The 27,332-nt window shown below is 42.3% G+C and overlaps 1 protein-coding gene and 2 pseudogenes across 2 annotated transcripts in view; 2 read left to right on the forward strand and 1 right to left on the reverse strand.

The window, feature by feature from the left end:
• The first annotated feature begins 3,445 nt into the window (after positions 1-3,445).
• Positions 3,446-4,302, forward strand: LOC100684915 (annotated as a pseudogene).
• A 4,782-nt stretch (positions 4,303-9,084) lies between these two features.
• LCMT1 (leucine carboxyl methyltransferase 1) overlaps positions 9,085-27,332 on the reverse strand; it is a 40,956-nt gene continuing 22,708 nt past the window's right edge. The window contains exons 6-11 of one of the 2 annotated variants that reach the window (XM_038540009.1): positions 25,639-25,741; positions 18,505-18,625; positions 15,037-15,138; positions 14,363-14,454; positions 11,122-11,219; positions 9,085-9,306 (exon numbers count right to left, since the gene is read on the reverse strand). In XM_038540009.1, the coding sequence (XP_038395937.1) occupies positions 9,284-9,306; positions 11,122-11,219; positions 14,363-14,454; positions 15,037-15,138; positions 18,505-18,625; positions 25,639-25,741 (539 nt within the window). In that variant the 3' untranslated portion in view covers positions 9,085-9,283. The remainder of the gene's footprint in view (positions 9,307-11,121; positions 11,220-14,362; positions 14,455-15,036; positions 15,139-18,504; positions 18,626-25,638; positions 25,742-27,332) is intronic. The other variant, XM_038540010.1, reaches the window with a different exon arrangement.
• LOC111096269 lies at positions 21,974-22,957 on the forward strand (annotated as a pseudogene).

Genomic DNA, 27,332 nt, shown 5'->3' on the forward strand with positions numbered 1-27,332 from the left:
ATTATCACGGTAATTATATTGGTTTATTTATCTGTTCATCGGCTTCACTGTCTCTCAGTGTCTGATACATAGAAGGTGCTAAATGAATACTCGTGGAATGCATAAGAATGATGACAAGCTCGGGGAAGGACTGTGAAGACAAAGGTGCTAAGTTATCGCAACAGGGGACGTGTACAGGCTAATAGGGGAGAGCTTCTCTGGGGAAGTGATATTCCCACTAAGCTTTAAGGGGAAGTCTGAGTCAGGAAAGGGAAGAGAAAAAAAAAAGGAAAGGGAAGAGCAGGTGCTCAGGCCCGCAGAGGCAGAGTCTGAGCAGGTTAAGGAAAAAAGTGCTGTGGGCAGGAGCAAAGTGGCACAGGATGAGGTGGGAGAAGTGAGGGAGGGCCAGACCACATAGGGTCCAGGGTCTTATGAGCCACATGAAGGAGACGGATTTCATACCAAGGGGAAGAAGGGTCCTCTGGGGCTTCAAGGGCGTGTGTGGGTGTGGAGAGGTCCATTTTATACTTGTGGCAGCTACCTCGGAATGAAGCTCTTACACTTTCTTTTGAAGACCTCAGCCCCTCCACATGGCTGGCTTTTAAAGCATTTGGCTCTGGACCACGCAGCCATTTTGACCTACAGGTCTTCCCTGAGGGCTCTGACCTTAAACTCACTGCCAGGGCATCTTGTATAAAATGCCCAGCTTTCAGGAACAATGTTTAGGCACATCAGTTCTGCAGGCCTTTTTCACTGTCCCCAAATTTTCTAACCTCTATTCCTGAATTAATCTAGCGCCCCAGAGATATAGAATTGGACTGCACTGTTTGGCCCCCTGGAACTTTGGTATTACAGCATGGACAGGCTCACATTAAAGGGTCCTGGCAGCAGCTACACACCCAGGCCTCCAGCATTCACAGAGAGCTCACTGAGGGTGCTCACGAGAAGCTTCTTGGGTCTCCGTGTAGGAGGAGCTGTGCCTCTCTTGATCATGAAGCTGGCTGTGATTTTATGTAAACTGGAGCATGTTTCCATCCCTGTGAGGACTCGGGGGAATCAGATTTGCAGCCTGCTTCCAGTACCTGTGTGAACAATAAAATATGCACATCTCTTGTAATTTGCTGAACTTATGTTCACTGCCCTAAGCATTTATTTTCACCTTTTGTGGTGATGTAGTTCTATTAGCCCTCTCAATTCCTTTCATGGAACAAGGAGGGACATAAAAAAAGTAAACCAAAATCAAAATTCTTTGCCCATGGCAGGCATTTTATTCATAACCATCTACACCTTCCCCCTGCCCAAAGGAAAGTTAAAAAAAAAAACCTCTAAAATGAAAGTATAGTTTGATTCTGCTTTGAACTTGATAAAATTTCTGATACTATGTAAACCTATTCTCTGTGCAGTAGAGCAAACACATTCAGAATGACTTCACTTTGGGTGGCTGATGACCTAAAAGCTTTCCAATCTCTTTCTCTCTTGCCCATCTTGGATTACAAAAGCCAGAAATCCAGATATTCTGTTTCCCAGCCCTGCTTGCAATTAGACTAAGCTCCAGGGTGGCAAGATTTAGCAAATAAAGATAGGGGACAAACACCCAGGGAAATTTGAATTTCAGATGAGCTGATTAACATTCAGTATAATGTTACTGATACTTTAAAAGTTCTGTGCTATTGATCTGAAATTCGGATTTAATCTGTATCTTATTTAGCAATCCTATCTGGTTTCTACTATGAGATGTAGAGGAAAGTCTACTGGAGCACATCTGGGAACAATTTTATTCTGGATAAAAAGGTAGAGGCTACTGAAGAAAAGGCCCATCTTTTTTCCTATTGAGAATGCCACTACGATGCCTGGAAGTCTAGCAGCAACTTTATGATCATAAGGTAATAAACAACATATTAAAAGTCAACATCCTGATGAAGACAGAGCCCAAAGAGCAAACAGGTCTTTAATGATACTCTTCAATATTTTATTACTAAAACTGAAAGCATTCTAGATACTCACTGGTGTTTTGGTGGGTTTGGGGTTTTTGGGTTTTGTTTTGTTGTTTCTTGTTAGTAATTGTTTCTGCTACTAAATACTCAAAAGCCTCACATAGAACTATACTTTTGGAGGAAAAGAGCCACTCTTCATCACTGACATATAGAACAGCTCCAAAGTAAGAAATGAGCCAATCTCATAAATGTGGAAATTTATCAGGAATAAAGGAGAAAATGAAGCAGCAGGACAACCATACCTGTAAGCAATGGTGATGGCAGGGGATTTTCCTGTGCTGTTGGGAGCAAGGATAGACAGGTACATATAAGGCAACAGTCAAAGCACAAGTTCTAGAACCAAGCTGCCTGGCTTCAAGCCTACTTCCATCATTTATTGGCTCTATGACTTTGGACAAATTACCAAATGTCCATGTGCCCTTATTTCTTCATGTAAGATGAGGATGAAAACAGAACATGACACAGATGTGTTATAAGGACAGGATGAGTTAATACAAGTAAAGCTATTAGAAACACAAATATATAATTTATTAGTGATTGTGGGTGGCACACAGTCAGGCTCCCTCGCACATGCTCATCATCTAGCCAGAGGCACTCTTCCCTCACCTCTTTGTGTGACACTTCCTCTGGAAAGCTTCCTTGATGAGTCTACCATGGCTAAGTTGCTTCAGTGATGTGAATCTGTGGCTTTCCCACATGTCTGCCATGCTTTGTGGCAAGTCATGTTTAACTTCTCCAGAAATGTCTTCTCCGGAAGAATGGAAGCTCCTTAAGGACATATATCATGTGTGTCCTGCTCATCTTTTAGTAATAAAAGAATGATGGAAGGAAGGAAGTGTCAAGGAAGCGTGCATTGGGGATGGATGGTGAAGGTGTGATGTGGCAATGAAACTCAGAAAACACACAGTCCAAGGAGAGAGACAACAGCATTACATACGGCCCAGTGTCAGTCAATTGGAGAGTGAGACTATAGGTGCAGGATGAACTCCATCTCAGTGCTCTCCTTGCTGTGCTAAGAACCAGGTGTTAAGTTGTTAGGGAGGCTAGGGTGGACAAGCTCGTGGTGGCCCAGAGGAGTGCAGGAGGTTGAGAATAAAGACCCAAAAGCCCAGGTGTCAGACAGTGGAAGACCAAATCATGGTGGCAGTAGGACAGGGGAGATGGATGTGAGAATTTACACTGCTTCAAAGAAAGCAACAGAATGTGGCTACTAAGTTGATGAGGAGAGCAAGAAAAAGCAAGGAGTCAATGACTCTGAGGATGCTGAGTAGAGTGGGGGTCTACTGGCAAAGAAGGCAGAGCTTCTACAGAAGAGCTACATAAAAGGGGGAAGGGATGCTGTTGCTTTGAGGAATATTGAGTTTGAGGAGCTAGGGAGACAATCAAGAGGAGATGCAAGATACCCACCTGGAAAAGCAGCCTAGGAGGCACACAGCTGGAGACAAGTTCACCAGGGAGGCAGTGGGGGGAAGATGGCGGTGGCTGTTCCACAGCGGCCCTGGACCGTGGAGCAGCTGTGCAGTGAGCGACTACCCAAGAAGGACATTATCAAGTTTCTATAGGACCACGGTTCAGATTTGTTTCTTGCAGAATGTAAGGTATTAGGAAACATTAAAAATGTGGTCCAGGGGATCCCTGGGTGGCTCAGCGGTTTAGCGCCTGCCTTTGGCCCAGGGCGCGATCCTGGAGTCCCGGGATCGAGTCCCACGTCAGGCTCCCGGCATGGAGCCTACTTCTCCCTCCTCCTGTGTCTCTGCCTCTCTCTCTCTGTCTATGATAAATAAATAAATAAATCTTTAAAAAAAAATGTGGCCCAGACAGCTAACAAGGACCATTTGGTTACAGCCTACAACCATCTTTTTGAAAGTAAGTGTTTCAAAGGTACTAAAAGTATAAGTAAAGTGTCTGAGCAGGTGAAAAATGTGAAGCCTAATGAAGATAAACCCAAAGAAAACAAATGTGAAGAGACTCTGGATGAGGGTCCACCAAAATATATAAGATATGTCCTTAAAAAAAGGAGATAAAACCAACTTTCCCAAAACGGGAGATGTTGTTCACTGCTGGTATACAGGAACACTACAGGATGGGACTGTTTTTGATACTAATATTCAAACCAGTTCAAAGAAGAAAAATGCCAAACCTTTAAGTTTTAAGGTTGGAATAGGCAAAGTTATCAGAGGATGGGATAAAGCACTCTTAACTATGAGTAAAGGAGAAAAGGCTTGACTAGAGATTGAACCTGAATGGGCTTATGGAAAGAAAGCCTGACGCCAAAATTCCACCAAATGCAAAACTCATTTTTGAAGTGAAATTAGTGGATATTGATTGAAATAGCAATGCTTCAGATATAAAGCCATTAGAAATAAAACATGGCCTTGAAGAAACTTATGTAACTACAACTCGTTACTATTGTAAGGGAAGAGTCAACCGGAAAATTCAAGAACTCAGATATTGTTTACCCAATCCCCAACTTTTAATATATGTAATCCATCATAATTCCCTAAGTTTGAAATATTTTACTGCAGCTGTGTAAAATATTAGTTAAGGTGAAATGACTTTCCTTTTACCTCATGTTGTAAACTAAAAGGCTCAATAAAAACTTATTCAGTGTCCAAAAAAAAAAGTTCACCATAAGAACCAGATAGAAGATCAATATGGAAATCAAGGACTTGACAAGCAGTATAAATAAACTGGATCTGACAGACATCTACAGAACATTCTACCCAACGACAGCATACTGCACGCTTTTCTCAACGTTCTCTAGGATAGACTATATGTTACGCTGCAAAAATTAATCTTAATACATTTTGAGAGACTGGGATCATACAAAGTATCTTTTCCTATCATAAGTGGAATGAAACTAGAAATTATCAGCAGAAGGAAAACTGGTAAATTCATGAGAATATGGAAATTAAACAGCACATTCTTTTATTTTTATTTATTTTATTTATTTATTTTTATTTATTTATGATAGTCACAGAGAGAGAGAGAGAGAGAGAGGCAGAGACACAGGCAGAGGGAGAAGCAGGCTCCATGCACCGGGAGCCCGATGTGGGATTCGATCCCGGGTCTCCAGGATCGCGCCCCGGGGCCAAAGGCAGGCGCTAAACTGCTGCGCCACCCAGGGATCCCTAAACAGCACATTCTTTAACCAACATACCACAAAAGAAATCAGAAGGAAAATTAGGAAATATTTTTTAAAAATGAAAATGAAAACACAGCACACCAAAACTTATGGGATGTTCCAAAATAAGTGCTAAGAGGGACATGTATAACTCTAAACACTAAAAAAGAAGTGAGATCGGGGGTGGTTGAGTGGCTTAGTCAGTTAAGTGTCCAATTCTTTTTTTTTTTTTTTTAAGATGTATTTATTTCAGAGACAGAGAGTATGAACAGGAGGGGCAGAGGGAGAGATGGAATCTCAAGCAGACTCCATGCTGAGTACAAAGCCCAGTGCAGGGCCCACCCCACAACCCTGAAATCATGACCTGAGCTGAATCGAAGAGTCAGACACTTAACCACCTGAGCCACCCAGGCACCTGTAGTGCCTGATTCTTGATCTCAGAGTCATGAGTTCAAGCTCCAAAGAAAGAGAGAGGGAGGAAAAAAATATAAAGATTAAAAAAAAGGAAGCAAGATCGCAAATAAAAAATGTGCATCTTAAATTTACATCCTAAGGTACTAGAAAAAACTAAACCCGAAGCTTGTAGAAGGATGGAAATAAGATTACAGCAGACACCAATGAAGTCGAGAATAGAAAGAGAAAATAAACAGAACCAAAAACATATTCTTTAAAAAGATCAACCAAAATGACAACCTTTACTGACAAAAAGAAGACAGGATGCATATGACTAAAATTGGAAATGAGAGTGAGAATATTACTAATGATTTTACTGATCATTACCAGTGATTTCTGTAATGATTTTACAGAAATAAAAAGGATTATAAGTATGATAAACAATCATATGCTAACAAATTGGATAACTGAGAATAAACAAATTTCTAGAAACCTACTACCTACCAAGACCAAATTATGAAAAAACAGAAAATCTGAATAGATGTATACATGGTGAGGATATTTAATTAGTAATTTAAAACCTCTGAACAAAGGAAAGTCCAGATCAGATGGCTTCACTGGTGAATTCTACCAAGTATGTATGTATGTATTATTTATTTTATTTTCTATCAAGCATTTAAAGAAGAATACGAATCCTTAAAATTGAAGAGGAGGGAACACTTCCGAACTCAGTCTATGAGCCTAGCGTTACTCTGGTACCAAAACTAGACAAAGATGCCACCAATGACCGATGTGGGACTCTATCCCAGGAGCCTGGGATCACGACCTGAGCTGAAGGCAGATGCTCAACCACTGAGCCCCAGGAATAAGATTTCTGATACATGCTGCATGGATGAAACTTGATGACAGTATGCTAAGTCTAATAAGACAGACACAAAGAACAAATATTGTGTGATTACACCTTATGAGGTACCTAGAATAACCAAAGGCATGGAGTTAACCAAAGGATAGAATGGCCAAAGGCAGGGAGGGAGAGAAAAAGAGAGGGAGGGAGGGAGGAGACAGAAGAGAGGAGGGAGAGAGGAGGAGCGAGGCGGAGGGAGGAAGAAGCCCATGGTGATCCATGAACACCAAGTCCTGGGCTTCCAGGAAGAGGAGGAAGCCCTGGGCATGGAGAGAGGGGAAAAGGAGGGACAGGTCGATGGAGGGGTGTCTAGGAAGCCAAGGGAGGGGCAGTGAGAACACCCCTAAAGGAGAAAGCTGGTCACCATGGCAGATGTTGCCAAGAAGTTGAGACGGCCAAGCACTGAGAAGGGGTCACCGGGTGTGGTGGTTTCGGTGTCACTGATGTCCTTCTGAATTAAGCAGCATGTGTAGAAATTATTACAAGAGGTTTTAGATGAGAGCGCGGGAGAAGAGGGAGCAAGTGGCAAGAACTCCCGCAGAAAGTGGGGTTCAAGTTCCAACCTGAAAGGGAACACACTTCAGGTATTAGTTCTTCTTTAATGCTTGGTAGAATTCACCAGTGAAGCCATCTGGTCCGTGGCAGGGGCAGGGCATGAAAGCAGACCCCCTGCGGGAAGAGGGGCGACCCTCTGCCCTTGGCAGCCCTCTGCACTCCCATGAGAAACCGTGAGATGCTGGTGCCACCGTGCCGTGCTTCTCAACTTCAGCATTTCCAATGATCACCTCCAGGATTTCTGCAACATCTCTGGACTACCCCTGCTAGAATTTTCCTAGTAATTGTCTTTAAAGGAACTCCCCTGTAAGATGAAATCGGTAGGTACCTTAAGGGACGTCTCATAACACAACTGTCAATCGGAATGGTGCATCATTTGCCCTGAATAGAAGGTCATCCATAAAAAGAAAAAAAAAAAAAGAGAGAGAGAGAGAGAAATCTAATGGAAGCGAAGCAAGGTGTTTTGAATTTTAGCCAGACTCTGCTGCTGCCTGTTAGTGAGGTGCTGGCGCTCTGACCTGAACCTCTGATGAAAACCAAAACCAGGGATCCCTGGGTGGCGCAGCGGTTTGGCGCCTGCCTTTTGGCCCAGGGCGCGATCCTGGAGACCCGGGATCGAATCCCACATCGGGCTCCCGGCGCATGGAGCCTGCTTGTGTCTCTGCCTCTCTCTCTCTCTGTAACTATCATAAATAAATAAAAATTAAAAAAAAAAAAAAGATTAAAAAAAAAAAAAAAAGAAAACCAAAACCAGAACATCAGGAACAATCTAACATGGTATGTATGTGTGTGTGTATGTATGTATATATATGTACATACACATATAATGTGCGTGCGTGTATATATATCCCCACATAGAAATGAAGTTTCAAAAAGCAATACTCACCTTTCCTACTAGTAATGTGCTGTAACATTTTCTATTCTAATCTTTCCAAAATAGTGGATTTGATCCAGTACATGGATTCACCATCTACGAATGGCTTGGTTCCAGTTTCAAAACCATTGGACTAGTGAATGTTACATTAAGTGTTAAAGACCTACCAGTACCTGCCTGAGAATTTTTCCTGGAACTTAAGAAGGCTCAAAAGATTCCTGTAAAGGAAGTGACTTTTTCACAGGGAGATTTGATATTATCTCACATTGTATCAGTGTCAACCCCCCAACAGGCTCACTGTCATGCAGTAGTATGCAGCACACGCTCTCAAACCCTGACCCAGGATCCTGCTCAGTGGGAGAGGGGAGGGGCAGGCGGCTTTTCACTGCTATCCTGTGCACGTAGGCTCAGGTTCACAGCCCCAGTCAATAACCAGAAAGTTGGTCAAGGGTGGATTGGCCTTATGTTTCTGAATTACAGGGTAAGCGCCCTCAGCCCTATTCACCTGTATAACTGCATTAGTACCCTGTGCTGCTGTAACAAATCAGCACAAACCTTGAGGCTTAAAACACTAATAGTCTCTTACAGTTCAAGAGGCTAGAAATTCAGGATCCATCTCACTGGGCTCTGGTTGTCTGCGATGCTTGGTTGCCAGCCACGCTCATTTCCTCTAGAGGCTCCTAGAGTCTGTCTCCAGCTCTTTCCAGCGGCTAGTGGCCACCCACATGCTTGGTTCAGCTCCCTCCCCATCTCCAAAGTGCACTGCTCCTCGCTGGGCCCAATGGCACACCTCCTTCTCCTTCCACCCTCCCACCTCTCCTTGTAAGGACCCTGTGAGTGTACCCGGCTACACAGGTACTCCTGGGCAGTCTCCCCATCTCAGAGACCTTAGCATAATCATACCTGCAAGCCCTCTTTGTTATATGAGGTAACACATTCAGAGGTTCAAGGGGCAGGAGTGGACATTTTAGGGGCCACTGTCCAGCTGGCTGCAAGAGCGGGCAGGTCGGGGTCAGGGCAGAGACAGAGGCAGAATCCCACCCCCTGGTGGAGGTGGAGAACCGGGTCAAGGTGCCAGGTGCAACATCAGGTGCCATCACACGAGCACGCAGGAGTAAGCCCCACACAGATGCTGGGGTCTCAGCTGAGGCTGACTCACAGGGAGCAAGCTCAGGTTGGAGGAAGATTTGGGATCTTTGGTTTCAGCAGACGTGGAAAAAAACCAGAGCCAACCCGGGGGCAAGAGGGACCCACGCACGGGCAATTGGCAACAACTGAGATTTATTTCAACAATAAGTCAACGGGTACAGCAGGTGGTGCGACAACCCTAGGAGCTGAGGCTTCTCCAGTTGTGGATGAGGCTGGTGGGCCAGGTCTGGCCACCACTCAGGAAACTTGGCCCGTGGACTCTGGGAAGGTCAGTGGCTTCGGCTCCTGGCTCAGCATGGACCTCCCACAGATTAGTAAACAATCTCCTTCAAACCTGAGGGAAGGAAACACAAATGCTGTCAAGTGACTCATGCTGTAGAGCAGAGACAGCAGACAAAGGTGGGAGAACAAGACCCTGCTGGACCCAGGCACAGGGCGACACCTCCTCATGGCAGCTCTGTCCCCTGTGTGGTAGGAGGCGATCATCACAAGGAAGCAAGAGGCTGGACGAGGCTGTGTTTAGGAGGGTTTTGAGGGGATTCAGAAAGCGCAGCCACAGCTTATGGGCTCTCTGCGGTTAATGCTAGAGGTCCATCCATTCGGTAACAAACTCTGAGCATATGGAGAGACGAGACGGATCCTTACCTCCCACGTTCGTTGCTGACATCACAGAGCAGCCCTCGATGTAAAAATGTTCCATATGTTGAAAAACTAGAATTGGCTTAATAATATTACAAACTACATTTCCAAAAGTGTGACAAAGTTGAGTCAAACCAGATGTGGCATCATGATAGATTTTTTTAAAAGATTTTATTTATTTATTCATGAGACACACACACACACACACACACACACACACACACACACACACACAGAGACAGAGAGAGAGAGAGGCAGAGACATAGGTAGAGGGAGAAGCAGGCTCCTTGCTGGGAGCCCAATGTGGGACTCGATCCCAGGACCCCGGAATTACGCCCTGAGCTGAAGGCAGGTGCTCAACCACTGAGCCACCCAGGTGCCCCCATGATAGAATTTTTATAAAACCATTAAAACTACGCTGAGTTTCTCACAGTGAGGGGAAATGGCTGTTATGATACTAAGTGGAAAAGATCAGGGCTCCAAGTACATTAAGCATAGAAATTCAATTTTGCTAAAAACAAAACACAGCTAGAAAAAGAGTGGAAAGAAAAAGCTACTAGAGGTTCTCTCTGAGTGACAGGCACACAGCTGATTTTTCTTCTTCCCTGGACTTTTTAGAAGCTTCCAAAGTCTCCACTAAGAATGACATTGTTTTAAATTGGGAGAGGGGAAGTGGGTAATAACAGTATAAAACCCCATGAACACATTCTTTTAAATAAAAAGACAAATTTAAAAGGATTTTGTGGGCTGAACTGCTTATAAACTACAGGAATGCTAAGCCCAGGGAGCGTGATGAACGGCCTCATGTCAGCATGGAATGTTCTCAAAGGCCGCTGCCCGTGCATGTTCATGTTCTGGGTTTATTCTGGGGTCCCTGCCTAAGGCTGCATGTTCTTGGACGCATCTGTAGGACACAGAATACCTGAAGGGCGGCTACTTTATAGCCAAGGCTGCACTGATATCTAAAATGGTCTGCAGGGGCCAGAGAGATGCCCAAGGGAGGACACCAGAAGAAGCAAGACCCACATGGCACAATTGTCAAGGAGGAAGTGAGGCAGGAAGGAACACTGACACAAGGATCCACACTCCCACCCAGCCCTCCTCTGCCAGGCTAGGGGGCTTCACCTCCGTCACAGAATATGAGGGGGAGAAATTTGGCCCGCAGCTGCACAGGTCAGCTGGAGACACATATGATGATTTGTGTCCTGACCTCTAGTAAATGTGCTTATAAGGTGACTCAAAAGACAAAGGTTGGTTACTTTTATTAAGATTACTGCTTTAAACTCTCAAGGTCTATCGGTTTGTTAGTGTTGATATATGTGATTTATCTGAACAATTCATCTGGTTTCTGTGTGATAAAAACACAGAGAATAGAATAGCTCATTTTCTGCCTGGTGCTCATGGACCCACAGGTCTGATACTCCATTTCTTTCAGGCATGTCTTACGGTGTTTGGAGACCAAAAAAGGTCCCCATTTCTAGGGCCAATCAACAAAAGTAAAACCACATACCCAATTCATTTCCTCCTTTGGTTGCCCAACAAAGGCAGTAATGCTGCATGAGCTGTTCTAGAAGCTCCATTTCATCCAGGAATTCAAGTGACTCTATTCTGTGGGGAGAACAAAAATAGGACAATATCAAGCTTTACAATTAAAAATGAAGATCATGACCCCCAAGTTCATGCGTACAGAATGATGTTCATGTTATACTAAGGGAAAGAAGCAGGCTGCGACATAGTAGGTATGGTGTGGTTCCATTTTAATTTATTTTTATTATTTAAAAATCACCATAAAGTTAAAAGACAAATGACAAACTAGAAAAAAAGATCTGCAACATAAATGACAAAGGGTAGATTTCCTTACTCTGTAAAGAGCTGTTAGACGTCATGAGAAAAACTTTCAAAACTCCTTTAAAAGACAGGTAAAAGACATGTTCACCAGAAGAGAAATACAAGATGCTCTCAATCTCATTTAAGAGAAAAGGAACATAAATAAAAATACGAGATATTTTTTCAATGATCAGATTGACAAAGATAAAAAAAAAAAGGCTGATATGCACTTTAGCTAGGATATGGGGAAAGGTGCTCTCCTACATTACTAGTTGGATTACAAAGTGGTACAAACCTCTCTGACTCTTCTATCAATGCTACAAATGCACATCCTTTCACTCAGCAATTCTGCCTTTAAGATTTTAGCCTATGAGTACAAAGATTCATGTTCCAGAACATTCACTGCAGCTTCCTAACACAAGTCCTTAAACCAGAAGAGCTGGGTTAAATAAATTAAAGCATGTTCATACAACAAGATAACACACAGCTATCTGATAGGGCTGTATCACTGACAGGAACAGACTCCAAGGCTTACCACAGAGTTCAAAAAGTAACCCGTGTAGTAAATAATGTGCCAAGTATTAGGCTGGTAGTGAGGGGAACAGGATGGAAGGGTTGGTTTTGTTTTACTGTACATTACTTTATTCTCTGGTATGCACTGGTATGACTTTTGTCAAAAAAGCATTTTAAATGTAAGCTTTAAGATATATGCACAAAGAAATATGCAAGACATATAAAATAACTTAAAAATTCTTTTTCTGTTGAAATATGGGCATGCCGGGGGAAATTTCATGTAATTCAAAAGAGTATAAAGAAGAAAACAGAAAATTATCCACATGCCCATATTCACAATAGTCATTGATTATAGTCAGGAACTGCCATTCGTCCAGGCTGGGGGTGCAGAGGGGTACACATACATGCCTTTGCTGCACACATTTCTGTATTTGCATATCTGTCTTGGTAGGCTGGCCTAAGAGTCACATCCGAACTGAGAGTGACTATGCCTAAGGAACTTTGCTTGCTTTCCAACTCATTTTACTGGAAGACACGTGACGCAGATTTGCCCAATGCCAAGTTCTACAAAACACAGCACCAACATGAAGACTCCAGGATATTTAGCACCATGTTTAGCTTCTTAAGAGACACTAGATTGTGAAGCTGCTCCCTAGAGCATGGACTCCAAGGGCACACATATCTTTTGGTCTGTTTTGATCTCTGCCTTATGCTTAGGAAAGCACATGGTGCACAGCTGGCATTCAGTATTTGTTAAGTAAACAGGCTTGCCTTGGACTTCTTTTTTATACACAGTATCCAGCAGAAGCCCTTGGCAAATGGGTTCCCAGAGCCAAGAGGGCTGTTCAACCTCAGGAAAACAGACCGTAGCCTGTCCCACCTCCTTCCCCGCCCCTGTCAGGGATCTGCCTTGCTGGCTACACAGGCCACGGCAACAGGAGACAAATGACGGCCTAGAAAAAGCTGCTCTCTCCAGTTTTAGCCTCTCCCCTCGGCATCCAGAAGAGCTGCTAGAGCATTTTCACTACCGATGCCTGACCAGGGCTATTCAAAAACAGTTGCCTTGACATGTAGCAAATGAAAACCAGCGTGTAGGAAAAGAAAATTCTAGAAGACTCAAGAAAATATGGACCTGATCACATGGAGACCTCACTTTCACAAACCTTCAAGGCCTTGATGTAAACACTTGGTAAAAATAGTGATATTTCTAAAAATTAATAGCAAGTTCTGTGGAGAAACAAGGCTAAAATTCTTCTGATTATATTGTAAGAGACCTATACGTGTAGGTTCCCAAAAGCATGAGGAAACACAAACCAGGAAGCATACGGTAACGATAAAATACGAATTCAATTAAAGCTGGCACGAACACTGTCCAGAGATAAATACAGTGTTTATAACAGGGAAATTAACAACAAAATTGCACAATAAAACAAGGTACAAATAAATGCCCAGATCTACACATAACTTAATTATTATAAAATTATTACTATCAATGTAATCTATCCACATAGCAATATAAATATTATGCACCATTGAACAGGACATGGGAACCTCCTATATTTCAGTATATTTTGGTATGTGAAGAGAAATACAATCAATTGTTAAGTTTCTAAAAGGGGAGGGTGATTTATAGACCAATGCATGTAACATGAATCTATAGATTCAAAAAACAGAAACCTATATATCAATATTCACCTTTACATATACACATAGAAAAATGCACTGCAACTTATTACTAACAGCAATTTCTAGAGGTGCACCTACAGAGTGCAACACTACTTTCTATTTCCTGCACGTCATACATAGTTTGAAGGGTGGCGCAGTGGTTTAGCGCCTGCCTTTGGCCCAGGGTGCAATCCTGGAGACCCGGGATCGAGTCCCACGTCAGGCTCCCGGTGCATGGAGCCTGCTTCTCCCTCTGCCTATGTCTCTGCCTCTCTCTCTCTCTGTGTGACTATCATAAATAAATAAAAAAAGAAAACTTTAATAAAAAACAAAACAAAACTCATGTTTAAAAAAAAAAAAAAAAAAGAAAATTGTTTCTGAACCATCCATTTAAAAATCTGCGAGCAGACCTTTCCCCCTTAGGAGACCTTGGACAACGTCATTTTCTTCCTCCTCCAAAACACCAGGATTGTGCAAAAGTTCCACCGCAGAGGGTGCTCTGGGAGTGTTACAGGTGTGGCTGCTTATTTTCACTAAAATAATCTGTTTTGGCATAAACCCTATCTCAGTGAGTGGCTAATGAGTTACTTTCAAGGTTCTATTAATGTTTAATCTGTACCAGCATATTAATTTATTTCAGAATAAGTCTAGTTAGGGTTTGAGGTTTTTTTTTTTTTACATTAAAGACAGCTATGCTTTTCATTCATAATCATTCGCTGAGATGCTGATTCTTGCTGATCCCGCACCTGCTCACTTCAGCTTGAGGCAGTTTGCTATACACTTCCATCATGTCGACTGCTGATGCCGTTTCCCACCCATTCGACAGGAGCCGTTCTTTCTAGAATGTATGATGGAGAGAAATGGAGAAGGTACAAGGCACTGTTGTACAAATCCAAGACAGTCTTTAAGCACATGAGAATTTCTCTTAAAAGACTCCTCTTTTGAAAGCCTATTCTGGCTCCTATCTACCTTCTTTTTATTTTCCAGTTTTCTACACCAACATGGACTGTTACAGTCACTCAAGTATTTATGATATTAAATCACTGGAATATTTTAATATTCTAATGATATACTGTCTGGGATTTGCCTTAAAATATTCCAATGACAACACTAACAAAAACTGGGGATAAATAAAACAATATGGGTCAAATGTGAATTACACACTGGTTGATGGGACATGGGTGTTCCTTTTACTATTCCCTCTATGTTCATATTATTTGAAAATCTACATAATCAAAGTTTTAAATAACAAGGTATAGGGAACGTAAATATGTATTTTCCACACCAAGGGCTTGGACTTCCCTAGCATGATGACCTAGTGACCCACACAAAGCCCCCACCTTCTCTGATCGTGAAGGGAAGATGCCCTTCCCTGAGTGGCTAAGGGTACAAGAGGAGGTCCCAGTCCCCACTCTCTGACCTGTGACTCTAATGACTTGCAGGTCTCTACTCCTGCCAGGTCACACTGTCGCCTCCGCAGGTTTTCGATCATGATCTGTCCAAACCGGTCATCCATGTTCACCTGGGAAGGGAAAGAAGAGGCTGGGCATTGCCAGAAGGGTTTCTTTGTTTCTCAAATATGCAAAATAGACACCACCACTCTATTTCTAACCAGTCTAGGCCAACATCTGCTAATACCCAATGCAGGTCACAGAAGCAGGTGCAGGACAGCATCCAGGACTGACAAGAACGTACACTGCTACAGCCCCTAGAAGGTGACTGGATGGCGTGTGCTTGGCCTGGGAGCCAGCCATGCCACTGCCAGTGAGCTGTTCTGCAGGTATACTCACACATGCATGCAAGGGTACAAGAATGTTTAGGGCAGCATTATGTGTGACAGGAAGAACCTGGAAGGGATTTAAATGCCCATCATCTGGAATCAGAGAAATTATAGCATGGTCATTTAATGGAATATTATTGCATTGCCATAAAACAGGAAAAGTTTTGGGACTGGAAAAGAGGACCCACATGTTGGTGCAGATACAGACGCAGATATAAAATAATGATGATAAACTCTTAAAGGTAAGGTACAGAGGAATGTGTAGAATATGCTCCTACCTGCTTTTAAGAAAAAAAAAACCTCTATGCTTATATATGCACAGAATAATTCTGGAATCTGGCCATGTAGCTTCCCAGGTTAGAGGGCAGGGTAGGAGAGAGACCTCCTTTCCCTGCCTATTCTTTTGTACTATTTGATTTTTTAAAAAAATTTGCATGTGGTGTTACTTTTTGAATAAAGAACCATTTTATTTTATTTTTTTTATTTTTTTAAAGATTTATTTATTTATTTATTCAGAGAGAGCGAAAGAGAGGCGGAGACACAGGCAGAGAGAGAAGCAGGCTGTACGCAGGGAGCCTGACGTGGGACTCGATCCGGGGTCTCCAGGATCACACCCCGGGCTGCAGGCGGCGCTAAGCCGCTGCGCCACCGGGGCTGCCCTAAAGAACCATTTTAAACCAGCTTAAAAAAACATTAATGTATATATACACACAAATGCCACAAAACAGAATACAGTACACCTTATCGTAGCATATAGGCTATCACCCTATATGGATACAAGGTATCAAAACATCATCATTTTAATACATACAATGCTTCCCAGAGTTCCTGTGACAACGCTGCCCGACAAGAACCAGCATTACTCTTTTGGTGGATGTATGAGGCTTAAGGCACTAATGGTCATAATGCACGCTATTCTCTCAGGATCGAAGGGTGTCTGTGGGCACATGCTCTGTCGTTTCATTGCTTGGGTTTTTATCTTGGCCTGACACTTTCTAGCTGCAAGGCTGTGAGGCTGCAGGCAAGCTACCTAATCCCTCTGTGCTTCAGTTCCCTTACCCACAAAACCTGGGGGCTATTGTGATAAACAAGTTAATACACATAAAACTCATGGGATGTGCCTGCTATCTAGTTGGCAAATTCTACAAATCTGCCATCCTTATTGTATCAGTATTGACTTGATCATCACCCATGCAGTTTCTGTCATTTTAAACGACTGACCAGAAAATCACTGAAGGCATGGGAGCACTTAATACACGTGGGATGCTGATGATTCTGTATTTGTTAGGAAATTAAGTTAAATGTTTATGATTCACAAAGTGAGATGAGAGGTAGGGATTGAGCCAGTTTAGGGATGGCTGTGGACAACAGATTGAAAACTGGAACATCCCCATGCCTGCTCCCAAGTGACAGAGTCTGTGGTCAAAATTCACTTCGTCCACCATCTCCATATGCTGTTTGAATAAGAGAATACACAAATGAAACAAGATGGACAAAGCTAGATGAACATCCACAATATGTGTAAACAGCAGAATTCATTTTCTCCAGGCATGGATCCTGCAGGCAAAGATGGATTCTCAGGATTTACAGAAAGGACAGATGAAGCCAGCTACCTTTATACCCATACACCAGGACTGCACACTGAGTCTGAGGAATGCCCCCAATTGAAGAGAGGGAAGGAAGAAAAAGCAACCAAGAATCATCTATACAAGAATCTGGCTTGGGGCACAGGGTGGTGAAAAGGTCAACCAAGATCTAGTCTTAGATCTGTCCATAATATGTTGCAGTGGGCAAGGCATTTACTGCTCTAGTCTGTAATAAAATTTAAAAATAAAATGAGCTAAATCAATAAAAGTAAAATAAAAGCATCAATATAAATAACTACCATGTATTTAGTGCTTGTCCTGTGCCCAGTGCTACATATCATCTCATGAGTTCCCATAAAAATCCAGAGAAGTTATTCCTTAAAAACAGGGCAGCCTGAGTGGCTCAGCGGTTTAGTGCTACTTTCAGCCCAGGGCGTGATCCTGGAGACCCCATATCGAGTCCCATGTCAGGCTCCCTGCATGAGGCTTGCTTCTCCCTCTGCCTGTCTCTCTGCCTGTCTCTGGTCTCTGTCTCTCATGAATAAATAAAAGCTAAAAAACAAACAAACAAACAAAAAAAACCCCATAATAACAAGGACCTGAGGCTCAGAGAGATCCAAAGAACAGCTCATGCCTGCCTAACAGCCAGGCAATGCTGTAAATGCTCTTATACAAATTAACTTGCTTCTTCCTCACTACCACCCTATGGAGTCGGGCTGTCATTATTTTCATTTTTCAGATAATAAGACAGGCACAGAGAAGTTATGAAACTTGTCCAGGTCACGCAGCTAGGCAGTTTACCTCCAGACCATGGACTCCCAACTACCATGAATTCTATCTAAGGTCACACAGCCAAGCATAAGAGCAAGGACCAGGATTTGGTTCCAAGCTGAATAATTCCAAACCTCTAAAACATAACCCTTTCCATTAGGATCAGAAGAGAAAAACGGGCAGCCAGTGGACCAAATTCAGTGATCTTAGAAATTAAGAAATTTTATCTTAAAATCCTGCCTTGTGATTTATCCTGAAAAACTGGGGAGTTCTCAACTCTAGGCTCATATGCCCACAGGGTAACAACCAGCTGGCCACTCCCATGAGATGGGACATGGATTCTCTGGTTCACCAGAGTCCCCACCATTCCTGCCTGCTTTACATTGGCCAACTCCGTCCATTTGTATCACCAGCCTTCCTCTGAAGGAATCTGATTTTGCTACCCCTAAACCCACAGGACAGCCAAAAGTCCCTCCATCATGGTCTGTGACTACTATAGTACATACAATGATAAAATAAGAACTCAAAAAACTTTTATAAAGGCCAATATAGAAGTTCCAAAGTCTCTGGCTATAGGTTCACAGGAGGTCAACAAATTAGGAATACTGGGGATTGCAACAATCAATGAGAAAGGAAGTATGTGAGTGGCCAGAGGTAGAAGGAAAATAAGTGGGCATACTGAAGTTGCTCAAAGAGCGCAAGCCACCAAGGGAATACAAGCAGAATGCAAATGCCTCATGCTCCCGTTTACCTGTTCGTAGTTTATGAACATGGCAGTCTCAAAACTGTTGGCTGCCCATTTGAGAAGGTTGGCAGACTGTTCCGGAGTCATGTAAACCAGCACACATTCAGTTATCAGGAGTGTTGGCAATCTTAAGAGAAGAAAAACAAGCACATATGTATGTATTCATCAAACCGGGACTCTCTAGGGGCGCCTGGGTGGCTCAGTCAGTTAAGCACCAGCTCTTGGTTTTGGCTCAGGTCATGACCTTAGGGTGGTGAGATCAAGCCCTGTGCTGGGCTCCCTGCTCAGTAGGGAGTCTGCTGGAGATCTTCCTGCCTGCTTCTTCCTCTGCTGCTCCCCTTACTCACATGCATACTCTCATAATTAAATCAAGTCTTCAAGTATACATTAAAATGAATGGAACTCTAATGGCACACACATGGCAGTACTGGCAGGGCAGGAAAACTCTGTTTTTCACACCCCAGGAGAATATGACGTACTGAACAAGTGCATTAACAATCAACGTACTAAAAAAAAAAAAAAAAAAAAAAAACAATCAACGTACTAATAGATATAGAATACCATCATGACCCAAAGTTTTGGGACTGTAAAAAGGTGAGCAATGAGCAAGGATTTGTCCTGCTTGTGAAACTGTTAAAGGTGTGTGGTGGTATGTAAACATGGCTACAAATTCTCCCTCATCCTGCATGCACATGGTGACAATGTGACGCTGCAGACCATACCATTCCACAGGCAGATACTCTTTCCCTTCCCCTGGAATCAGGCATCCTGATCTGCCTGCTGTCCACATATGAGTGAACTATAGGGGATATCGGCTATACCTGGGCCCAGCAGAAGAATCAACTAGTGAAGCCCAGCCCCAACTGTTAACTTGCAGAATCCTGAACAACTTATGAATTGCTCTAAATTGTGAGTTGTTCTAAAGAATGAGTTCCTCTAAACCACTGAGTTTGGTGAGATTTTGTTACACATCAAAAACTGATACAATGCAGAAATAGTGATACTCATTTAACCAAATCTAATTCTTCTTCTCTAAATTTTTACCATTGAGAATTGACAACAACACGAACAGTCTTCAGGAAAGGACACTTGCTAGTGTGCACTCTGACTTACCAGACCTGAAGTATGAACAAATGATGGAATAGGAAAAACAATAAACTCCTAGAGAAATCTCTAAAAGCCTTAATTCTTAAAAGGGAACATGGACAGCTCCAAATTATGTGAGCTCTGCTGGTTTAGTCCTGAATCCTTTACTGGATCCTCTTTCCTTCTTTGCTCCTATATATTGCTGTTCCTTGGGGCTGATTGCTGTTTTACTCAAAAACTAAGTGGGTTATCTTTTTTATTTTTTTTAAGATTGATCGACTGATTTTAGAGAGAGTGTGCACATGGGAAGGGGGAGGGGCAGAGCGAGAGAGAGCACCCTGAGCAGACTCCCTGCTGAGCACAGAGCCCAACATGGGGCTCAATCCCATGACCCTGAGATCATGACCTGAGCTGATATCAAGAGTCAGACATCCAACCAACTGAGCCACCCAGGTGCCCCACAAGTGGGTTACTTCTGTCCAACTTTATTGGTGAGGGATCTCAAAACAAATAAATTATCTGAACTCGAATGCCCAAGAAAGTAGTTGAAAAAAATATGGTATATGTTACTGTCAGAATGGAAGCTGTATAGCTGGACTCAGTGCACGGACCCATAATCACCAGAAAGTCTACCCACAAATAAGTGCCAACTCTGACCTGACAGTATCAATTATCCACTGTTACTATTCATCTGGATTTCCTTTTTTTTGAGGGGGGGGGGGCAATGGAAAGTTATATAACTCAAGTTATTTATGGATATATATCAAAATGCTCTCTAGACTCAACTGGATCATGGTAGAAAGAAACTAAGGGCACTAGAACCAGAAGAAAGTCAATTAAGTCTGAGTTGCAAACAAAGTTGAAAATTAGAAAGAAAAACATTAAAAATATTTTTTTTAATTAGCAATAAGTTTTTAAACCCCAAATTATATCAACAGAAATGATTAGAAAAAGTGAAGGAGTGGGGGAAAAGTTCCAAACCCTCAATAGGTTGACAATTAGAGAAACAATTAGAGAAATAAAAACAGCTCCAAAAGGCTGTTCAATGCAAAAGCTGCCCATTATGACTTATTACCATGTGGGGAAGCCAGGTGAAGAAGTCTACATGGGAATTTTTTATACTATTTTTACAAATTTTTTGTAGATTCGAATTATTTGAAAATGAAAAGTTAAAGTTTTAAGGGTATTTTAAAGAGGTAGCCATTGGTAATTTTATTTTAATTAATTAATTAATTTTTTATTAGCAATGCATAACCTTTATTTCCTTGACACATTGGTAATTTAAAAACAGAATTCCTATTTTTCAAAATATAAGTGAAAGCAAAGCAAAGACAGCCATAGAAGAAAACACAGAGCACAAATGAAGAATTATATATGTAATTCTAACACTTCTACCATAGCAACTGTTCTTCATCCATTTTGTAGATGTCCAAAAGCAAGGCAAACTTCCCTATGAAGAGCTGGCCTGATTTTAACTGATTATTTCCCTGGTCTTTTAGCACATTTGCTCCAATAGCAGGTTACTACAGTGGCAGGAGGCTGCAGCTGGTTACCACAGTGGCCATAGTAATCTACAGGAGACTCTATGTGCAAATTTTTGTTCAACTGCTTTCCCAAGCATACTTAATCTTCAAGACCGTCTTATAAAGTAGGTTTTACTCCAGTTCATAAATGAAGAAATGAAAGCTCAGAGAGGCTTCTGGGGGATTTTAAGAAAAAAAAAAAAAAAAAAAAAAAAAAAACTGTCCCTATTAAAGAACTTGTAAGCAGGAGAGGTCACCTGGAACCCAGGATCAGATTCCAACACTCAGGCCCTCCTCATTCTGAGAGGGCTCCAGGTATACCAGTGTCAGCTTTGAGTAATCTATTGATCCTCACTCACTACTGTGCCCCCAAGAAAACCAGTGGTGTCCTTGAAGGTGAGACATCCCTGCTTCTAAAAGAAGAATACACTACAGGCTACGATCTGGGAACCATATAAAGGGTTTCCCAAACGAAAAAAGAGGCATATTACGTACAGTGCATTGACCTGGCTTTCTGAACACTCAGTAAGAAAGACAAAGAGATAGTAAGCACTGGGTTAGTGAGTGCCATCCCGGACATCTGTGCAGGCAGAGATGCCAATCCCAACAATGACAACCTGGTTTTTCTAGGCTAACCACGTTAACAAGAACGTCAAAGTGCAGGGATGACAGCCATCACCACTTTAATGAAAGATGTGGCTGACGGACCCGCAGCCCGCGGGTGGCCCGCCAGGGGGCTTCGGCTCCCGGGCTTTGTGGCCACCGCTCTGGGAGCCCGGGCCCTCCAGGCCACCTCCGCCCCCACCTTGCCGGCCCCTCCCCCATCACCACAGGATAGCTAACAGCCAGGACAAACTTAGTGGAAAATGCAAAACAACGAAATTATAAAACCTGCCAAACACTTCTCCGAGTTGGAAAAGAGCATCCTGCTTGCTTTGGTAGAAAAGTACAAATAAGTGTTGGAATGTAAGAAAAGTGATGCGCGAACTACTGTACTCAAGCAGCATACCCGGCAGGCGCTTGGCCACGAATACAACTCTCAGCCAAGCGTGTCACTGCGGGATTTCAAACAGCTGAAGAAGTGCTGGGAGAACATCAAGGCTCGGACCAAAAAGATTATGGCCCATGAGAGGAGAGAGAAGGTGAAACGGAGTGTCAGCCCTCTTCTGAGCACGCACCTGCTCGGGAAGGAGAAGATGGCCAGCATGGCCAGCATGCTGCCGGAGCAGCTCTACTCCCTGCAGAGCCCTCCAGATAAGGAGCCCGAGTACCACCCTGACAACGCAGCCCAAGAATCATTCGCTGTTTCAAATAGAGAACTGTGCGATGATGAGAAAGAGTTCATACATTTTCCAGTGTGTGAGGGGACCTCTCAACCTGAACCCTCGTGTTCACCTGTCAGAATCACAGCCAATAAACACTCCAGGAGCAAAACCTCTCAGGAAGGTGCTTTAAAAAGATGCATGAGGAAGAACACCATCAACAGATGTCCATCTTACAGCTGCAGCTGATACAAATGAACGAGGTGCATGTGGCCAAAATCCAGCAGATAGAGTGGGAGTGTGAGATGGCAGAGGAGGAACACAGCATAAAAATGGAAGTTCTCAATAAAAAGAAGATGTATTGGGAAAGAAAGCTACAAACTTTCACCAAGGAGTGGCCGGTCTCCTCATTTAACTGGCCCTTTCCTAATTCACCCTAAGACTGTGGGGTCAGCTCCCTTGTAACCAGCCCGTGTGGGCAAAGAAAGTCTGGAACGTGCGTGAACTTGCGGTCAGGAACTTGTAACAGAGCAACAACTAGGAAACTTGGAGTGGTAGTAGTCGCGTATTTAAGAATACATTCAGGTAAACAGCTAACTGCACCCTGTGTACCCCTTCAGTGGCAAAGAAGTTGTTCCAGTCTCCTGAAAATGATCACTATGAGTGCTATAATTCTGAATGTAATGTCTCTTAATTAGAATTCATACAAGAACCATGTGCAAGTGTATTTTTTTACATCAGATTGCAAGTGTGACTATAAAAAAGTGTGGCTGATTTTTTTTTCTTATTAGACAGCAGAACTTTTCTATCCAAATGAACACGCTCCTATTGAAAGCAGCAGAAAGACCCAGGAGGCCACACATTGTTTCTGCAGTGGTGGTGCTGTTGCTCAGAACTTGTGGGAAGTCGTTAGGGAACCTCCCTGAGAGCCACACACAGCAACTCTCTCGTTTTTTTTTTTTTTTTTTCCCTTATCAGTGTCATTTGAGGGGCTTTTCTGATTTTAAACAGTCCAGCATTTGGAAGAATACATATATGTTTAAATATCTTATTTGTTTATTCATGAGAGACACAAAGAGAGAGGCAGAGACACAGACAGAGGGAGAAGCAGGCTCCACGCAGGGAGCCCGATGTGGGACTCGATCCTGTGTCTCCAGGATCACACCCTGGACGGAAAGTGGTGCTAAACCCCTGGGCCACCGGGGCTGCCTGGAAGGATATTTTCTAATGTGGCTCATAAACTGCCTTTTAAGGCCTTTCCCCCAAAGAGGAGTTCCAAATAGCAGCTCCAACCGTGATAGTTTTGTTGGAACTAAGGATGTAACTGCTTTGAGGGAGAAACGTTCATTTAGATTTCTACCATCTGTCATGTCTGTTTTATTAAAAGATAAGACTTGGAAAAAAAAAAAAAAAGAAAGATGTACCAGGAAGGTCAAGCTTCAACTCCCTACACTCCCTCCTGTGTATCGCCCAAAGCTCATCTGTATTTGTGACCTGCCTACACTTTCCTTCCTCTTCTTTCAGAAGAGTGAGATCTTTACCTTCCCTCCAAGCCTCTTAGCCTCTGTCCCATTTACAGCCTCTTCTCTACTGGTGATTTCCCTAGTAGCAACCCTCTTTAATCATTCGCCACTGAATCTTTGCCTTCAATTTGTTTTTCTTTATTTTTTAAAGATTTTATTCATTTATTCATGAAAGACACAGAGAGAGAGGCAGAGACATAGGCAGAGGGAAAAGCAAGCACCCCGCAGGGAGCCTGATGCAGGACTTGATCCCAGGACCCCAGGATCACGACCTGAGCCAGAGCCAGACGCTCAACCACTGAGTCACCCAGGTGCCCCTTTAACTTAGTTTTAAAGTCACTTTCCATTTCCCCCATGTTCCCCTCAAACCTCTCCCTTGAGTTACTCACCTCAAATATTGTTGAACGTGTCATCTTCACTGACAGTAAGCTGTGTAGACATGTCTTTTACCTACCTCCCCCACTGGTGAATTCCAATCTAATTCTGAGCAGCATCAGTGTGCTAAAACCATGCATTTCACTCCCCTCCACTGTTCCCCAAAGGTACCTGTTCCCAAGAATTTGATGTAAACACTTCCAGTCCATTTTTAAAATATTTCTGTGATACATACATGTAATCATCGAAGTATATATAGTATTTTGAGGGTTTGATTTTACACACTTGGTATCACACTGTGTATATTATCCTACAACTTGATTTTTTTTAATACATTATGTTTTTTGAGTTCTCTCCATGTTGATCTAGGTCACGTATTTTACATGTTGTTCATTCTTGATGGACATTCAGAATGTTTCTAATTTTCTGCTACTAAAAATGGTGCCCATGACAAACATCCTCCTTGTAGATACATGCAGACCTTCTTGGGATGCACACATCCCAAAGTAGAACACACTACTGTATCATACAGTATACTTGCTCATGGGGAACTTCCAGATTGTTCCTCATAATGACTGCACCAAATTCACTTGCACCAGTGGTGCTTGACCATTCTCATTTTCCCATAAACCTTGCCAATACTTGATAATGTCAGACTTTTACATTTTTGCCAACTTGAATGGAGTAAAAAAAAAAGAGAGTTCCCTCTGATCACTACTGAGGTTCAATATATGACACTCATGTTTCTTCTTTGAGCTACCTTGTCATCTCTCTTTTGACACTCAATTTCTTCTTTGAGCTACCTTGTCACCTCTCTTTTGCCTTTTTCCTATGGGACTTACTTTTTTCTTTTACAGTAGTTTTTCTTTATGTATTCTGGATACTAGTCCTTTCTTTATATAATTGCAATTACAGGTTTCTTTTTTTTTTTTTTTTTTTTTATGATAGTCACAGAGAGAGAGAGAGAGGCAGAGACATAGGCAGAGGGAGAAGCAGGCTCCATGCACCGGGAGCCCGACGTGGGATTCGATCCCGGGTCTCCAGGATCGCGCCCTGGGCCAAAGGCCCGCGCCAAACTGCTGCGCCACCCAGGGATCCCCAATTACAGGTTTCTATGCATTTAATTATCTTCTCTCAAACTTTATATTAGGCATCAGTATGTTACAAAAGTAACACACGTAATTCTGATGTGAAAACAGGCTCGAGGAAATTTTGCTTCTAAGAATATTTCAGACAACCACTCTCAGGAGCAATGAAACGATAAACATTTCAGAATAAAAAATGGGATGCATGTTATCATGCTGCAATTTTAACTGGCCTTATATTAGCAAGAAATCACAAATGCATAAGAGGTTAAAAAAAAAATCTCACTGTGGATTTATGTTACATTTCTTTAGTTTCTCTTCCAGTTCAGGTAAATCTCGGAGATCTGCTCCAACAATGGCATATCTCTTTGAATCCAAAAAGTGTCCATCTGTAAATCCAAGAACAGATTATCATTTCAACAGAAATGATGAGATTAATAATCATGAGATTACAATTTAATGGATTTTTTTTCAAAATTAAATTTATTGTTTTTCTCCATTATAAAAATACATGCTCTGTTATGGGGGGAAAAGTAAGGAAGGAAAAGGGTAGAAATGAACCAAAATCACATCTTCCAAAGATAACAATTAGTATTTTGGTGTAGAACATCCCAGCCTTTTTTCTAGTGCTTAAACTCACATACGCAACATAAACACATTCTTACAAACATACACACATACCTCACACAGAAAAGAGAAAACAGGGCCAAGTCTTTTGAAAATTGCTGTTCTTACTTAACAGTAACAACGACATCATTCTCTGTAATAACTTCCTGGCATTCCATGAGTGGATAAAACAACTTACTCAGCCAATCTTTCACTATTAGATATGTGGTATTTCCAAGTCTTCTCCATCTGAAGCACTGCAATGAGCAACTTTGTATAGACATCATGAAATACCTATCAAATAGGTCTCTATGAGTGGAATTAGGAAGTCAAAGGATAAGCCTATGTAAATACTGGTACCGATTGGCTGGTTGCTCTCTAAATGTTGTGCCAATCTGTGAGATACTGTGTGTAAAAGAAAATTGTTTCTATACTAAAGTATTTACAAATAAAATGATATTTACTTTAAAATATTTAAAATATTGTAATTTAAAAATATTTTTAAAAATATTTAAAATAAAACTCCAGCAGAGGGACACCTGGATGGCTTGAGCATCTGCCTTCGGCTCAGGTCGTGAACCTGGAGTCCCAGGATTGAATCCCACATTGGGCTCCCTGCATGGAGCCTGCTTCTCCCTCTGCCTGTGTCTCTGCCTCTCTGTCTCTCACGAAATAAATAAATAAAATAAAATAAAAAAAATACTCCAGCAGAGATTGGAGATGGAATGGTTTACATAGCGGTTCTCAAGCTTTGGCAGCCATCACATGCACCTGGAAACCTTGTTAAACCACAGATTGATGGGCTCCACCCTGAGTTTCTAATTCAGCAGATATTTCAAAAGTAGAATTTTTTCAAATTCTTTCAAAAGTTAGAAATCTGTATTTCTAACAAGTGCCCAGGCAGTGTTGCTGCCACTAGTTTACAGGATTAACACTTTTAGAACCACTGGTACAGATGAAGTTGGCCACAGTTAAAATTTAGGTGTTGGGTACATGGAGGTTCACTGACTTATTCTTAAGTATGCCTGAAAATGTTGTCAATTTAAAGTTTAAAAAATGGATTATAATTCAAAAAAAAAAAAGAAAAAGAAAAAGAAAAAAGAAAACTGCTTGGTTGTTTACCCAAAACATTGCTTGCTCAGCTTCCTGAAGGGTACAAACCACGGAAGGAACTGGAACATCCAACAGCTATCTTGTATCAATGCTAATGGCTCAGGTTCACTTGGCTCTGAGGGTCATGGTAGAAAAAGGGGAAGAGGCTAAACCACAGTGTGTCTGAAAACTCTCTGATGCTGGTAACCTCATTTGGCTGACTCAAATACACTGGGCCACATACCATTAAGCTAAAAGAAGTACCTCCTGGGAACCTGTTAG

This window comes from Canis lupus, chromosome 6 (genome assembly GCF_011100685.1).
Source record: "Canis lupus familiaris isolate Mischka breed German Shepherd chromosome 6, alternate assembly UU_Cfam_GSD_1.0, whole genome shotgun sequence".
In the NCBI taxonomy this organism is placed as follows: Eukaryota; Metazoa; Chordata; class Mammalia; order Carnivora; family Canidae; genus Canis; species Canis lupus.